Here is a 16,894-nt window from a genome sequence, read left to right on the forward strand (position 1 = left end):
GGAATCAGGAGAGCTCACTTCCAATTTGAGCTCTATTACTTATATATGATACAACTGTATATATATATATAGTAAAATACTGTAGTATGTACAGTAAATAATATAATTGATAAGAAAGCTACATAGAGCTAAGAAGTCAGGAGTGAAAGAGATTTCACTCATTCGTGGAATTTGAAAAATACAACCAATGAGTAAACAAGTAAAAAGCGGAATCAGACCTATAAATACAGAGAACAAACTGGTGGTTGCCAGAGGGGAGGGGGATGAGAGGATGGGCCAAATGGGTGAAGGTGAGCAGGAGAAACAGGTTTCCAGTTGTGGGATAAATAAGTCATGTGAACAAAGAGCACAAGATAGGGAATATGGTCAGTGCTATTTTAACAGCATCGTATGGGGCCAGATGGAGGCTACACTTGTGGTGAGCTCAACCTAATTTACAGAAAAGTTGAATCAGTTGTATAATGCTTACGTGTGTACTTGAAACTAATGTAGCATTGTAGTCAACTATACTCAAATTAAAAAATTCAAAAAAAAAGTTTTCAGCTGAGGAATTGACAGAGGAGATGAGGTTACGTGACTAGTAAGTGACAGGGCTGTGACCCAAACCCAGATTTCCTTGCTCTTCTTATTTTTTGGTTTATACATTTCTTTTTTCCTACTTTAGTGAAAGTAATGAGCAACTTTGGATTCTATAAGATTAAACATATAATTATATATTATCTTATGTACATATTAGTTTTCATTTAGTCTTGGACAATATTTAGCTTAAATTTTGAAAATAAATCCTATCACCTCTCTTCCTCAGGAAGTACTGATGTCTCTTAAGGATAGCTTAAACATGGAAGGGATGCCAACAGTTAACTGGACTAGTCAAAAATTTAATTGTGTTTCCATACTGCTTGCTCTATAATTCAACAATTGTAAGCATTTCTGTAGTTGGAATTCTCTTGAATTTATTCTGCATTTTCCCCAGCATAAATAAAATGGCTATAATTTGGAAACAAGTCATGAAGTAACACTATTTTCACAGAATTCAGTAAGCACACTCGTGCTGACACACAATCCCCCATTCTTTAGTTTATGTCCCTTGCTCAGCGGACATAGTGTAATGGTTTTGCTCTAGGAAACAAAGATAAAGATAATACGAATCGCTGTGGCAACTTCCAGTTTTCCTTTATTGTCTGTAAGATCACTCTGCAAAGTAAACAGGAAGAGGGGCCAGCGCCACTGAGAGAACAGCAGCAAAAATGTCCAAATGAAAACTTTCAACCAAAGTCTTTTAAGTTATCACCACAGNCATACTGCTTGCTCTATAATTCAACAATTGTAAGCATTTCTGTAGTTGGAATTCTCTTGAATTTATTCTGCATTTTCCCCAGCATAAATAAAATGGCTATAATTTGGAAACAAGTCATGAAGTAACACTATTTTCACAGAATTCAGTAAGCACACTCGTGCTGACACACAATCCCCCATTCTTTAGTTTATGTCCCTTGCTCAGCGGACATAGTGTAATGGTTTTGCTCTAGGAAACAAAGATAAAGATAATACGAATCGCTGTGGCAACTTCCAGTTTTCCTTTATTGTCTGTAAAATCACTCTGCAAAGTAAACAGGAAAAGGGGCCAGAGCCACTGAGAACAGCAGCAAAAATGTCCAAATGAAAACTTTCAACCAAAGTCTTTTAAGTTATCACCACAAGTGGAACCCCAAACAAGCATGTTAAATTTTATAAATTGTGCGTGAAGTCTCTTAACATGTGAATCCTCTTGAAAACTCTGGCTCTGTGCTTATCAAAGTTCCCTTTATGTGAGAAGCTCCAGTTAGCGGTTGCGTGGTTCCTGTTGGCAGCATTTCTTTTCCGTGCTTAAGATATAGGATGATCATTTACCTCCTTAAATATCTGCTGAGTAGGGCTTAGTCTAAGATAAAACGCTGTTCATGGTTGTAATCTAGATTAAAGCTCTCCATAGAGCCCATAAACTTCAATTAAATGCTTCTAACCTTTTGCATAAGACTTAAAATTGAAAGACTTCTGGTTTCTAGGTCAGCTCTAGATTTAGGATGTATTTGTGAGCATAGAGCTATAAAAAGGCAGGTTTTAGTCTGATTCAAGTGCTTTTGCTTTTGTACTGTAAAAATAGCATACAAATGAAATGTACATAGTTTCCATCTATCATAATAAAGGGACAAGGAGGAATATTCTTTGTCCTTCGACATACTTTACTGTTAAGATGGTGGAAAATAACAGGTTAAGGAAAATAATGATAACGTGGGCAAAAGTACAGGGACATGGTAATACTGAATGACCTAATTCTGAGTGGAAACAATGCTACAATACAGCAAAGGCAGACTGACAAGTTCTCCAGCCAAGATCGTGGCAAATAGGTTCTCAATTTACATTTGTTTAATTTCTACAATTTACCTGTTTCACTAATGGAAAAAAGATTTCTCTCCTCCACTTGTGACTTCGTTTAGTTTCTTATTAACTATGGAGTTGATTTAAGAGACATGAGACAAGAAATTGCTATTTTTTTAATATATATTTTAAAGTGGGAAATACAAAGATAAAATGTAAATGCCATATGCTAATCCTCCACATACACCAATTACAGTTTTCAAACAGGACTTGAAGCAATTACCTGTTTGACACCATCCTGCTTGAAGAACTCGCACTGGTGAAATTTTGATAAACCTGATCAATTTTTTCCCACATGGAAAAAGGTTAACTCTTGAACTCCTAGTATCTTCAATAGACTCAAAAAGGAATTATAACATTTTCCAACATCAAAAGTAAAACTGATTGTGAGAATTTTACAAAATATATCTATGCCACGTAACACCACTTCGAAGAAAGGGGGCTGCAGGTATGGGCTTGCTCAAATGCTGAAAGATAGTTCTTCCCAAAAAACTGGAAATGGATCGGTTGTGTTGTGTGCCTATTGGGAAAGCCTTTAAGCAGTGTCTCACTTTCAAATTAATTTTGGGTACTAAATGAAGCATGTAGGACTTGTAGGACCCGGTCAGAGTTATGAGATAAAGTGGTCGTCGTCATAGATTTGGGAAGCAGAAACAAGTGAAAGATACTTGAACGACTGTAGATGAAAATGTTTGAACTGTCAGGATCTAAAAAGGACCAGGTCTGAAGCTGGTATTATTTAATGTTTAATAAAACATCTGGAAGAGGGTTAAGTGGTGAACTTTCAAGTATGAAAAGGCCACAGAGCTTTTCTAAAGGATGCCAATGAGGATGATGTGGTATGTGGCAGCTGGTGGTCCAGGTTCCGCTATTATGACAGAAGGAAGGATTTAAGTGACATTGTAAACTCTTTTCTAAGGACAGAAATGTGCTACCATAGCAAAAAAACAAAAAACAAAAAAACAAAACAAAAAAAAACCCTAACAAAATGCTGAGTGTTGAACATGAACTCCTAATTGATTTTAACATGCCATGTGAAGGGATTTATTACTGGAAGGGGATGAATGGAAAATACTCTTGTCATGAATCCTTACAAGAAGCTAGGTCTATTAGAGGTGCAATCCTCATCTTTAGGAGCAATTGTTCCCTCTGGAATGCACTCCTTTCTATAATTGTGAGAGACAGGTTACCAAGCAGTCCACAAATTAGCTGAACCAGACATTTCCAATATGGTTAATTTTAATTAATCACCACACCAACTCCTAACCTTTAGACTGCCCCTAGTGGCTATCCAGGTTTATTTACAAACAAATCCCCTTACCCCCATTTGAAAATAACAGCCATTGAGCATCTTCTGACAATCACCTGTTTATTTATAACCATCAGCAACCATCAGTAAAATGGACAGCCTTGATTTGCTTCCCCTCTATAAGCATCAACTACATTATGAAGTCTTTCACCTAGAGTCGAGCCAAGAAGGTAATGAGAGATGCTTCTATGTTATATGGTGTTGGGGATTTTGTGTGCCCATTTATAGTATATTTGTATGACAAAGAAAATATGATAACAAGTGATATCTGAATCTTAATGGACTATTTCCACAGATAGTGAAAAATCTAGCTAAACCTATATTTTCATGCACACTGTTAAACTCATGAAAATAAAAATATAAATGTCTGAATTTCCTTACCTTCTATTGCTGATAGGAGAACCCGGGAATGATCATAAGCGATTACATTTGCATATCTATTCTTTGGTTTGTTTACTTCCAAGTTTGAATGTTCCCATGTGAACTGCTGGCCAGGGTCAATTGACTTTAAAAGAAAAACAGCACACATACACACAAAATCAATACTTGGTAACAGTGATTATAGGCACTTATCACAAGTAACAAACACAATTTAAGAAGAAAAGTCTGAAGCCACACCATCAAAGATGACTCTAGCTATGAAGCTGAACACTAATATAATCAGCATAACATGAAATGATTAATCATAGTAAAAAACAGTGATAGTCACCAACATTGATTCAAAGGGAAAAAAAATCAATATAGATGTTCTGCGAATATTGGAAAGGCAGGGTTTTTAAAATTGTTTTACTTTCCCATTTCCTTCTCTGCTCCTGTAGTTTACAAGTTATCTGGTTCAATATTCCTTCTGGTTCTGTGAATATTATTTTATCTTGATTATTCTTCCCACTCTTTTCTGTCAGGACCTAACCTCACCCTTTAAGTTTACTGGTCATTCACTAGCTTCATTGGACAGAGGCTTCACTGTTCTTTCTTCACCTACAGGCTTACTTACAACTTGACGGCAACTTAAAACTGTGTCTGTTTCTTCATAACACACTATGTATGACCAGTGTCACAACACAATTTGTACAGTTCAAATACTTAAGAATAATAGTAAAGAAGGGAAGTTGGTTAAATCTAATAATCATCTTCAAATATCAATTTATGACCCAATGCAGACAGAATCTACTTGCTTTTCTTTTTATTTCCTATTTATTATTATGGTTATGTTTACAAAGTTTGCTTCTTTTTATTCTTTATTTTAAACTTTTTTCTGATTTTTAATGACTTTTCTTGATACCTTCATTCAACCCATTATTCAATAACCTAAAATAAATATTGCACAGATATAAAATAATATATACATTTTTTGTGGTTAAAGCAGAACCATTATTTTCAGACTGAATTCATGATTTGATTATAAAACTCTATGGGGCGCCTGGGTGGCACAGCGGTTAAGCGTCTGCCTTCGGCTCAGGGCGTGATCCCGGCGTTACGGGATCGAGCCCCACATCAGGCTCCTCCTCAGTGAGCCTGCTTCTTCCTCTCCCACTCCCCCTGCTTGTGTTCCCTCTCTCACTGGCTGTCTCTATCTCTGTCAAATAAATAAAATAAAATCTTTAAAAAAAAAAAATAAAAAAAAAANTTTTTAATGACTTTTCTTGATACCTTCATTCAACCCATTATTCAATAACCTAAAATAAATATTGCACAGATATAAAATAATATATACATTTTTTGTGGTTAAAGCAGAACCATTATTTTCAGACTGAATTCATGATTTGATTATAAAACTCTGAGGGACTTTTTAATTTCCTGCAATGTTATGGAAATCAAAACATCTTTTCTTTGATCATAGGACACCTACACTTTTTAAAGACATAATTTCATGGTATATGGAAACATGAGTTCAGTAATTACATAAACATGATTTCAAATGATTAAAGTCAAGTTTTCAGAAATAATGATAAATTGGGTTTATATGCAGGTAAAATTCTTTTAAAAAGTAAAGACACTATGTTATGTTAATAGAATTTTTAGCAGTTGTTTTTGATCCTGGGCATTTACCATGCTTGAATGTGTATATGTAGAATCAGAAAGTAAAACATATCCAACAGCTGTTACAATATTAAAGATGTGTATATTTTGTGTTTAATAGGGATAGTAAAACTCACAAGCGTAAAGAGTCAACCTATTAACCATCCTGAATAGCCTCCAAACATACTAAAATTCTCAGCAGGATAGATTGCAGTCTCTAATTTACTAAGGATTATAAAACCCCTTTCCTTTTCTTAACCTATGCTAATCTACATATAACTAGTCTGTCATTGAACAATATTCAGCAAAATAATTATCCATGCTTTAGAGTCTAAAGAATAATATTATCCGGGTCTTTCTAGTTTGTTCTTCCAGAGAAGCTCATCACCTCCCCTGTGGGATGTACTTCACTTAAAGTATTTGGGGAGCTGAAACATGCAGATCCCTGGGTGGAAGCCTTCAAGTCAACCTTGAACCTTCTCTACACAAAGCAGCTTTCTTTGGTGAGCAAGCCCTACCTTAAAATTATCTTACATCAGTCCCAAATCTACCAGCTTACTGCCACTCCCAAATCCAATCCTTCAGTATCTGATGTCTGCCTGAACTCTCTTTTTGAACTCTCACTCTAATGCACTCTTCATACCAAGGTGGTATTTCTGAAGCTCAGCTCTGGACAGGTTAGGTTCCTGCTTAAGAACCTCCACTGGCCCTGAGCGAACTACAGCTCAGATTCTAAAGTCCTTAGCCGCAGTCCTACCTACACATCTTTAGTCATCTTTGCCTCTACAAAGATGGCTCAATAAATTATGGTTCAACAGATTCCTTAAACAAATTGAACTGAAGAATAAATGTTGTTGAGAAGAGTTCATAAAGAGAAATCGTGGAGTAATTCTTCCATGTAACACTGCAGTTAAAGGGCAGACCATGGGAACGGCAATGTACAGTACACTAAAACTAACACTTCAGCATTCATTATCATACGGTTTAAGAGTACAGTGCTCCTGCAATTGCAGCTACCAGTGATATTGCACTTTAGACTGAGGAGCACGGCTGAGCACATAAGCTACTTACACATTATTCTCTAAGATATCCCAAGAAGCTCCTAGGCTCACTGACGTACAGTGCTTTGGTGGAAGATATTACTTCCTCTGATGGCCCTGTTCTTCAGACTAAGATCACTCACAGATGTGTAAAGTGGCATGCATTTAATTAGACTAATGAAATTGCATCTCTCAACACAGACACTGTTAACTCATGTCCATTTCTGCTCTTGCCACATATTCCCAGCCTTTTGAATGCTTGATTTGATACGTACATTTAAAAACCAGTCATGGAAATATCAGTTTTATGTCGCATGTGTTAATATGTTTAGGCTTAAAGGATGACCCATGAGAAGAAGACATATAACTAAAACGATAATTATAATAGCTGGCGGTTCATGCAGTCTCCTGTTTAATTTTCACAAATGTTATGAAGTATGTATTGTTATTTTCCAGACAAGGAAATTGAAGTAAAGAAAGATTAATTCAATAAATCTTACTGAGGGCCTTCTCTGTGGCAGGCACTGTGCAATTTGGTGGTTAAGTAATTTGCTCACACAGCTAGACTCATACATTCACCCTCAAACCCAGGTCTGTGTGATTTCAAAGTCTAGCTGATGATTAACAGCTGGTAATTACCAAGTCATGATGCCACTTATCCTGAAGGCCACTGAAAAACGAGGAAGCCCAACATGTGAAACACACTTAAACATAGCTATCCTTTACCTCACCAGTCCGAAAGGTATCAACTGATCATCCTCTGTCATTCTGGGGCAATTCCATAAGAAATCAAGTTTTAGAAATGAGGTTGGCTTCACATGGATAATAAAACAGATGGGATGCAGCTTACATTTATACTCGTTTTACACGGATCAAACACACATTGATTAAATAATGCTAAACTGTCTTTGTGCAACACAAACTCATCTATCTGTATCTGTCTGTCTGAACTGTTTAACAATACCCAGTATAGGTCATTATTTTGGAGTTTGTCAGAAAGCTGAAAGCAGTAAACTCAGTAAGGAATAACAACTACTTAAAGTAGGTAAAGTATAAGATGACCTCTTCTACTGAGAAAAAATAAAACTGGTTGAGGAAAATCAAATTTCAATTGTCCATGTTAATGAGGCAAAGGTATCATGGATGAATAAGACCCTATTTCTAAAAACACACCTTTTTTTAAGATTTATGTATTCATTTATTTGAGAGAGAGAGAGTGCACTAGTAGGAGGGGTAGGGAGAGAGAAACTTAAGCAAATGCCCCGCTGAGCACGGTGCCCAAGGCGGGGCTCAATCTCACAACCCTAAAATTACGACCTGAGCCGAAACCAAGACTCAGATGCTTAATTGACGTTGTGTGTTTCTCTTAGTGCAGGTGATGGTACAGTTGTCTTGCCTCTTTGTGTTCTGGTGTCCCTTGCTGAGATGCTGTTAAGGAAGAATAAAATGGCCAACGTTTTAGAACAACGCAGGTGTGGAGAAGTTGATTTCCACTCTAATCTCATATTTTTGGCCAACCCACCATGACCATGCATCTAGGAAGACATAAACAATTTGAAACAAGCACCCTTGTTCCTAGTGGATTCAATTTCTTCCTGCTGTTGGCATTTAGTTTTCTTCAGCCTGACTCTCAGATATCTCTTCTCATCCTTTCAACTCTATTTATCCAAACAACTTTTGGTGAGATATCCCCTCCTTCCCAGACTCAATCCCAAATTCTACCCTCAGGAGCTGGAATCCTGGCCAGGTTTTCTGTAGCTGCCCTGGAGGAAAGTTTACAAGTTGGAAATAAACCAAGCTAGATATATTCAACCCAAATTTGATTAATAGACTTTTTTTTTTTAAATAAGCTGTATGGCATTTGTACATTGCATTGTCAACAGAATTCGTAAACAAGAATGTTAACTTCCTCATGTCTCCTTTTGTTTCAACAAGGCCGTTTAACGTACTGGATGCAGAGTATTTAGCACCTTAAGTTTCCAGAGATGTCAAACAATATCGCTTTGCTTCCCTACCTGCACAAGGGGCACATAATACACTCTCCCTCCAACCCCAATACGTGGGACTGAATCATTCTAATACTAACAGATCTTCAACTCAATGGCTTTGCCATACTGAGAACAGCGACGAAAAACAAAACAAAACAAAACAAAACAAAACAAAACAAAACAAAACAAAACCTCCCTGTAATTTAAAGAAGAAAGGTAAAATCTTGAGTAGACAGCTGCTAATAACAAATACTTTGCATTTGTGTTGTCTTTAATGTGATGGTCTGAAAATTCCATTTTTTTTTAACCAATTAGAATTTTGTCTTAAAATAGGTGAGTGGAAAGAAATAGGTAAGTGGAAAAACAAGCTACATATAACTGACGGATTTATAATTTTGTACAATATTGTTGANCGTGATGGTCTGAAAATTCCAATTTTTTTTAACCAATTAGAATTTTGTCTTAAAATAGGTGAGTGAAAGAAATAGGTAAGTGGAAAAACAAGCTACATATAACTGACGGATTTATAATTTTGTACAATATTGTTGATAAAAAGCCAGATTTAAAATATATTTTATATCCAATAGTTATAACAACACTTATATAACATTTATTGTGTTTTCTTTGTGCTTCACATATATTAACTAATTTTATCTTCACAGAGAGCCTAGAAGTACTATTATTATCACCATTCTCCAAATGAGGAAACTGAGATGCAGAGAAATAACGTAACTTTCTCAGGGTCAAACAGCTAGTAAGCTCTGTTGGGGGCCCAGGAATTCTGGACCCCAGTCTGAGTGCCTGGCTGCCACATTATGCTTCTTCTCTGGCCAACTTTTAGAAGATTTCTTGATTGTTTTACGTAGGTCTTTCCATTATTTTCTTGAAACACAATGAGAGGTTTGGAAACAAAAATCTCTATGGTGCTTCTAATTTATATTTATACTTCTGAACTCAAACCAAGGGAGTGCTCATAAATTTGCACATCACATTACAGTCACTGGGTAAAATTGCAACCAGGGAGGGACCTTTTTGGATAAAGCTGAAGTCACTGACTTAAAGCAAAGTCCTTTCAATATGGTTCTACAGAATTTCAACTTCTCTACCAAGAAGAAAAGTATGATTCACATGTGCAAACTCCCTACAATACTAGTTGTTCTGTGTCCCTCTTCTCCTCACTCCACCAAGAGAAAAACCCCAAACTATTCCCTTTAGAAACCCATCAAAGAGAAACCACAAAAAAGCTATATTCCTGGTTTTGTGTGTTTTAAAACATCTAACAAAAATTTAATTATATAGAAGGAATAGACCAGCTACTTGACTAGGCAAACTATGGGTCAGACTAACCATCCTTTTTACTGGGAATTGAACTTTCAATGACCTTAACCTCCAGAGAAATACTATAGTTCCACAGAGTTCCTAATCAGTAGGCTCATTTAGTCCTTAGTGTGGTTTGCACCCACATACTTCCAAGCCCTTTTTGAGGTTTAGAAGAGCAATTTGCCATTGACTGTATTTCTGTAATGAAGCCTTTTTAAATTCTCATTCATTCATACTCTCTCTCTCTCCAAGACTGAAAATGGTAAATTAATATGTATCCATTTGAAAAAGACCCACGTTTGCATAGTTGAGAAGGGCTATATTTCGCACAATTAGCAAAGGCCTGCAATTGGCATAATGAGCACTTTCTTCAAAGAGAAGAACATGCGTTCAGTTGAACCCAACAATGCTTTAAGAAGTGGAATGTGAGGAAGGAGTGGAAAGTACGATCATCAGCACAGTCTGCGGGTCAGAGCCTCTGCGTCCCAGGTGCTGGCTTTCCCTTTGCCCATGCTTAGCTCTGGCAGTCTGCTCTGCTCCCTTCTTTTATTAATTTCTTCCCGGCGTCAGGTTGGTGCCCTCATCTTCTCTCTTCTTCTTTATCTAATCAGTTATCAAAACTTACTAAGTCTTTTCCTATAAAATCATCTCTGATCTAGGCCACAATTAGAATCTGAAGGACTGAAATAGGGACTTCTCAAGACTCTAATGAACTAACTCTAATGAATTAACTAATGAATGCATATGGGAGTTCTCCATCTTTAAGTGTAAAGATGAACAATTTATAAATCTACAACACTTGCAAAGGCATTAAAATATTTCAGTTATTTTTATATACAATTAACTTTTTCCTTCAAATAAGTGACAAAATTCTATCAACTTATCTGTTGTCTAGTGGTTTGATTTGCAATCCCAATTATAACATATTATATAACAAATACTATGGAGAAGTACCTGAAGTAATAATTTGTTTACATTAGAATTGATGTGTAGAGAAGGAAAAAGGAGACACTATACTCACCGTAAACCATTCAGCCATCTGAGATGAGTAAATATTTGAGGCAACTAGTTGATGAACATTTTTTTTTTCTAAATTATATCTTGGCACTAAGGATGAGTTAGCTTATTTTCTTTGAGAATTACATTTACTCCTAGAAGTATATTTAACTTTGTCCTAATTTACCATAAATTCAAAACGACAAAAAAACAATAATGCAACAACGACAACAACGAACACCAGATTCCTTTTCAATTCAGCAGGACAATGCTATGTGATCTCTAGAATGCAGATAAGCTATTTTACTACTTTCTATGTGTGATTAGAAAAAAACTGTTTTGACAGATCTTTTCAAATGAGAGTTCAGAAGAGAACATACAACTTTAAGATCTGAGATTTAAAAGGCCATGTTTTTTATTATACTCTCCTTTTTAATGTGCCTCAACGTTTTCCTAGATAGTACTGAATGCAGAAAAGAAAAATTCCTAGTTCCCAAAGGCAACGTTCTAGAAGAATGATGGCTGTGATACCTTTCATCCTAATATTTTAGTTTTTCATTATTTATCTCCTACATCAAATTAAAGTGCGTAATAAGAAAGCGATAGACGGAATTATAGTTGATGTTCCTAAGACTAGAGCTTCATGGATAATCATTTTTACAAATATAATTCTCAGACTAGGATTTCTGATGTTATTTGGAAAAGCAAAAAGAATTAAAAATTTTCCAGTTTGGGGCAAGAAAATGTTATTACAATTTTATTAAACTGCTCTGATTAGAGAGATAAAGTTGATTGAATTGATAGAAAGTAATTACAGTGTTTATAACAGAACTGTGTATAGGTAACAAAATTATCTATTGATTGCAATCTATGCACAGCATTAAACTGAATAAATTCACAGTGGCATCCTTTTTCTGTGAATAACAGGTCACTAGATTCTGGCACCAAATTAAGAAGACCAATGCATTAATTCCTCACCACTCTATAAATGCTGCTACATTTGTATTGACCCAAAATTATAAAGTAAAATAATACATGTAAAACATCTGATGCAAAGTTCTCAGTGAAAGAATGGTGGATGTTTTCCTTTCCTGCCTCCATCCACTGACTTGTGTGAGAATGTCCTGATTTAAGACAATCTCAGTGTCCAAGGAATGTCTGCTTTTGCCCTGATGCTAAGTGGATCGATCTCCTTTGACACTGAAGCATAAAATAGACACAATTGCACAGTTAATCTAGGCAAAGAAATCCACTTCTGCCCTCCCGCTTGCTACATAACAATATGTCCATTTATATAGTTTGGAAACTGATCTATTTTTCTGGGGCGGATAAAACCACCACCAACAACAACAGAACACAAATAACCACGTATATTTCTCAGTTTTCCATTCATTTGAGACCTGACCATTCAGAAATACAGTGTAAAAGTAGATTGAAAAGCAAAACTAACTGGGGTGCCTGGTTAAGCATCTGACTCTTGGTTTCAGCTCAGGTCCTGATCTCAGGGTCATGAGATTGAGCCCCGTGTAAGGCTCTCCACTCAGCCTGGAGTCTGCTTAAGTTTCTCTCTCCTTCTTCCCCTCCCCCCATGCTCTCTCTCTATAATAAATCAGTCTTTTTAAAGATTTAAAAAAACAATTGAACTAAAAGAGTAGTTTTGTAATTATTTTGTGCTTTCTATTATAACAGCATTTTATGAATAACAATATACGGAAAATCAGGAAGATAAATCATCTTGTTTTATGAGTGTTTGATCAGTTGAATTTTAAGTGATAACATTAATTTTTCTTTATTTTCTTTATCAACTATACAGATTTCTAACCTACTTTTAAAACATTAATCTTTCCCTCATTTTACTCTACATAGTGTACACAGATGTATTTTAGGCTTTCAGTATTACCTTGCTATTTAATTAAAAATTTGTTTAAACTTTGTTTTCTCTCCCATATTTATTTTCAGATGGGAAAAGAAAAACAGATGAGTTTCCAAACTGAAATACGAATAAACATTCATTAATGTTCGATCAATGCCTTTCACATCTTATTTCCTGTTCAAAGAATAAAAATTTTACATCTGAAAGGAAATGAAAAAACATGACACTTCCAGCAAGTCTGTGACAGAATACAGAAAATCCCAAATAATCACTTAAAAAAAATTCCCCTATGTTACTCCATCCCCAAATGTATTTAGTGTAAGTATCTGGTTGAAACACATTGAGTTTCTACCTGTGTCTTTTGGATACAGTGTGTCTTTTGGATACCTATTCACTATGTATATGTGTGTAGATATACACATATACGTACTAAAAACCCCTTGCTGTTAATATCATTACTCCTTATAGAAAAGGACACAGTATATTGTACTAAATATAGGCTTCGAATTAAAGAGACACGGATTGATCATTACTACTTAAACCCGTGGTGTTCAAGTAGCTTAGAAAGTATTTACAACCTAAATTGTCATGTTTACTTTCTTCTATGTTACATGTGGCAAGTGAACGAGAAAGGCTAGAACAAATTAACACAATCTAGAATTTTAGAGTTTATTTCTAAACTTAAAGATTAATTTCAGAGATTGATTTATTTTGTTAAAATGTATATTCACTTTATAATGTAAAATTAGAACATTCCAGATAAAATATATTAGAAAAAATATGCGGACTTTGATAATTTTATATACTTGACCTTTGGAAACAAAATGGAATCACTAGAGGATATCACTGCAGGCATTATAATTCATCTGATGCAGTATACTCAGTGTTTAGCATATAGTTGATTTAAAACATTTATATATAGAATGAGTGACTGAAATGCATTATAGGCAGGATATATGGCAACAGTGACTTTTACCCCAGAGCCTTAGAAATAGTTAAATAAGTTTCCCTGCTGAACATGTGACTATTAAGTAAACATATATTGGAATAGATCACAGATATATAAAGTCTTTTTAAATAGTCAGAATGGCTTCCAGGCTCATACTTGCCTGTAACCTGATTCATGATAAGAGCCATCTTGGACTTTGGCATATTTGAAATTCTTCCTAAGTGAACAGATCTAATAGACTTCCATGCTATGATTTCCAACTTTTGTATACCCACTCACTATTCTGAAGTATCACACAGGGACTGCTTGCCAGGAAATAATCCTGTACACCATATTACCAAATTTTCTGGACATACTACCTATGTGTGCATACAGTTAACCATTTTAATACAGTGGGTTTTTCCTTCATTTGGGGGGGAGGGGTGTTTGTTTTGACAAATGTGCTCCTCAGAGGACTCAAGGCCACTTGTTGGCCTTTGTGGGGAGAATGGGAGGGTCCTGAACAGATGGAAGGATAGACAGCCCAGGATTCAGTCTGGCATAAGGTTTAAGTTGGGGGGGAGCTTATATCCCAGGTTACACCTTTGTCCCAGTTTCATTATCAAAGCACCATCTTTCAAAGTGTCCCAATTTGGGCAATAAATTATAAGGTTAGAGTATGCTGTAACTTCCTTGTATCCATATCTATTTCCTGGGTTTTAGGTGAGCTTCATGATGCAGTCACATAATCATCAGAGCCAAGTGAGCATGTAAATGTAGAAAGAGAGCAAGAGATAGACAGATATTAAGTTCACTTACAAACTCTACCACATGGACAGGTGGGTGGGGAAAAGTAAAGACAGCAATTTCTGCAGAACAACACCTGTCTCCATTTATCTACTCTGCTGCTGTAAGGGTGAAATAAAGCCAGAATGTGACAAGGTGGTTGGCCTGACACATGGATTCACCTTGTTCAACTTTTCTATGGAGCCACACAGAAGAGAGAGAAAAGAAGAGACAGAGCATTTGACTCTTAACACACATTTACCCTATTCTCTACAAAACTAGCAATTTAGCCTGTTCAAATTATTTTTTTTTCCTTTTTCTGGGGCAGGGTGGAGGCTAGAAAGAATGCGGTGGTGCAGAAGCTGGTTGGATGCATGTTCAGTTGTGGAGGAAAAGAGCAAAGTTAAGGAACTGGTTTTATACATTGATAATTCTACAGATAAAATCTTTAATCTTTTGTCTAACATTTTATATTTTAAAAATATTATTGAAATATTAGGTAGAATTATGCCATAATTTCTTTCCTTTTTTTTAACGTTCTGGAAATGGAACCATAGACTTATTCTGTTGCTTGACTATTACACAATTCAATCATCAAACATGTCTTCAAGTATAATATGATCTAAAGTATTAGAACATATATTAACGTATCTTTTAAAAATATGCCTGCATTAACATATCTAAAGAAAAGCTATGTCAGTCAAAAGGAGACAAAGTAACTCATAAACACACAGAAAATGGAGAATCAGAAAGGAGGATGGCCATGATTACCTGATCCTCTCAGAGAGATGATAGCATCCAGTCATCACAGCTTGACAGACATGGCCATTGACATCACACACCTAATGAAAGTGAGGTCTTTGGGACCTAACTGCCTCTCAAGTTTACAAAGGTAAGGATCAGGCCCTGAGTAAAGTGACCATATCAAGGTACTTTCATGGTCTGGAGGCCTGGCCTGTTATCTCTTCACCCTCCCCACCTGACTCACCTTCATCCCACCACGCACCTTCTTCAAATTCATCATCTCCTAGGATTAGACTTTGGTCATTCTGTAAGGCACTAAATTCTGCCTAAAAGCCTTGAAAAGTGAAAGACATGTCTCTCTCCTGGACAAATGTATAGAGCAACCACTATAGAACCATGACAGTAGTGTGGGGAACAAAAGGACATAACCTTATTATTATAGGAGACTGGTTAAATGACTTGGGATATGAAAAACCTATGAAGCTATTGAAACTGTGTATCTACTGACATAAAGACATCCACTTTTACTGTTAAAAAAGAAATTAAAATGGCANTAGAACCATGACAGTAGTGTGGGGAACAAAAGGACATAACCTTATTATTATAGGAGACTGGTTAAATGACTTGGGATATGAAAAACCTATGAAGCTATTGAAACTGTGTATCTACTGACATAAAGACATCCACTTTTACTGTTAAAAAAGAAATTAAAATGGCATTACTAAGAGACAGCCCACGGAATGGGAGAATATATTTGCAAAGGACACCACAGATAAAGGACTGGTATCCAAGATCTACAAAGAACTTCTCAAACTCAATACACGAGAAACAAATAAACAAATCATAAAATGGGCAGAAGATATGAACAGACACTTTTCCAATGAAGACATACAAATGGCTAACAGACACATGAAAAAATGTTCAAAATCATTAGCCATCAGGGAAATTCAAATCAAAACCACACTGAGATACCACCTTACGCCAGTTAGAATGGCAAAGATAGACAAGGCAAGAAACAACAATTGTTGGAGAGGATGTGGAGAAAGGGGATCCCTCCTACATTGTTGGTGGGAATGCAAGTTGGTACAGCCACTCTGGAAAACAGTGTGGAGGTCCCTTAAAAAGTTAAAAATTGAACTACCCTATGACCCAGCCATTGCACTACTGGGTGTTTACCCCAAAGATACAGACGTAGTAAAGAGAAGGGCCATATGCACCCCAATGTTCATAGCTGCATTGTCCACAATAGCCAAATCATGGAAGGAGCCGAGATGCCCTTCAACAGATGACTGGATTAAGAAGCTGTGGTCCATATATACAATGGAATATTACTCAGCTATCAGAAAGAACGAATTCTCAACATTTGCTGCAACATGGACGGCACTGGAGGAGATAATGCTAAGTGAAATAAGTCAAGCAGAGAAAGACAATTATCATATGATTTCTCTCATCTATGGAACATAAGAACTAGGA

The 16,894-nt window shown here is 36.0% G+C and overlaps 1 protein-coding gene across 38 annotated transcripts in view; it reads right to left on the bottom strand.

The window, feature by feature from the left end:
• PTPRD (protein tyrosine phosphatase receptor type D) overlaps positions 1 to 16,894 on the bottom strand; it is a 2,142,161-nt gene that overhangs the window by 70,183 nt on the left and 2,055,084 nt on the right. For all 38 annotated transcript variants that reach the window (XM_034663855.1, XM_034663876.1, XM_034663861.1 and 35 more), the window contains one exon: positions 4,109 to 4,232. In XM_034663855.1, coding sequence (XP_034519746.1) covers positions 4,109 to 4,232 — 124 coding nt within the window. The remainder of the gene's footprint in view (positions 1 to 4,108; positions 4,233 to 16,894) is intronic.

The sequence above is a fragment of the Ailuropoda melanoleuca genome, chromosome 7, assembly GCF_002007445.2.
Source record: "Ailuropoda melanoleuca isolate Jingjing chromosome 7, ASM200744v2, whole genome shotgun sequence".
NCBI lineage: Eukaryota > Metazoa > Chordata > Mammalia > Carnivora > Ursidae > Ailuropoda > Ailuropoda melanoleuca.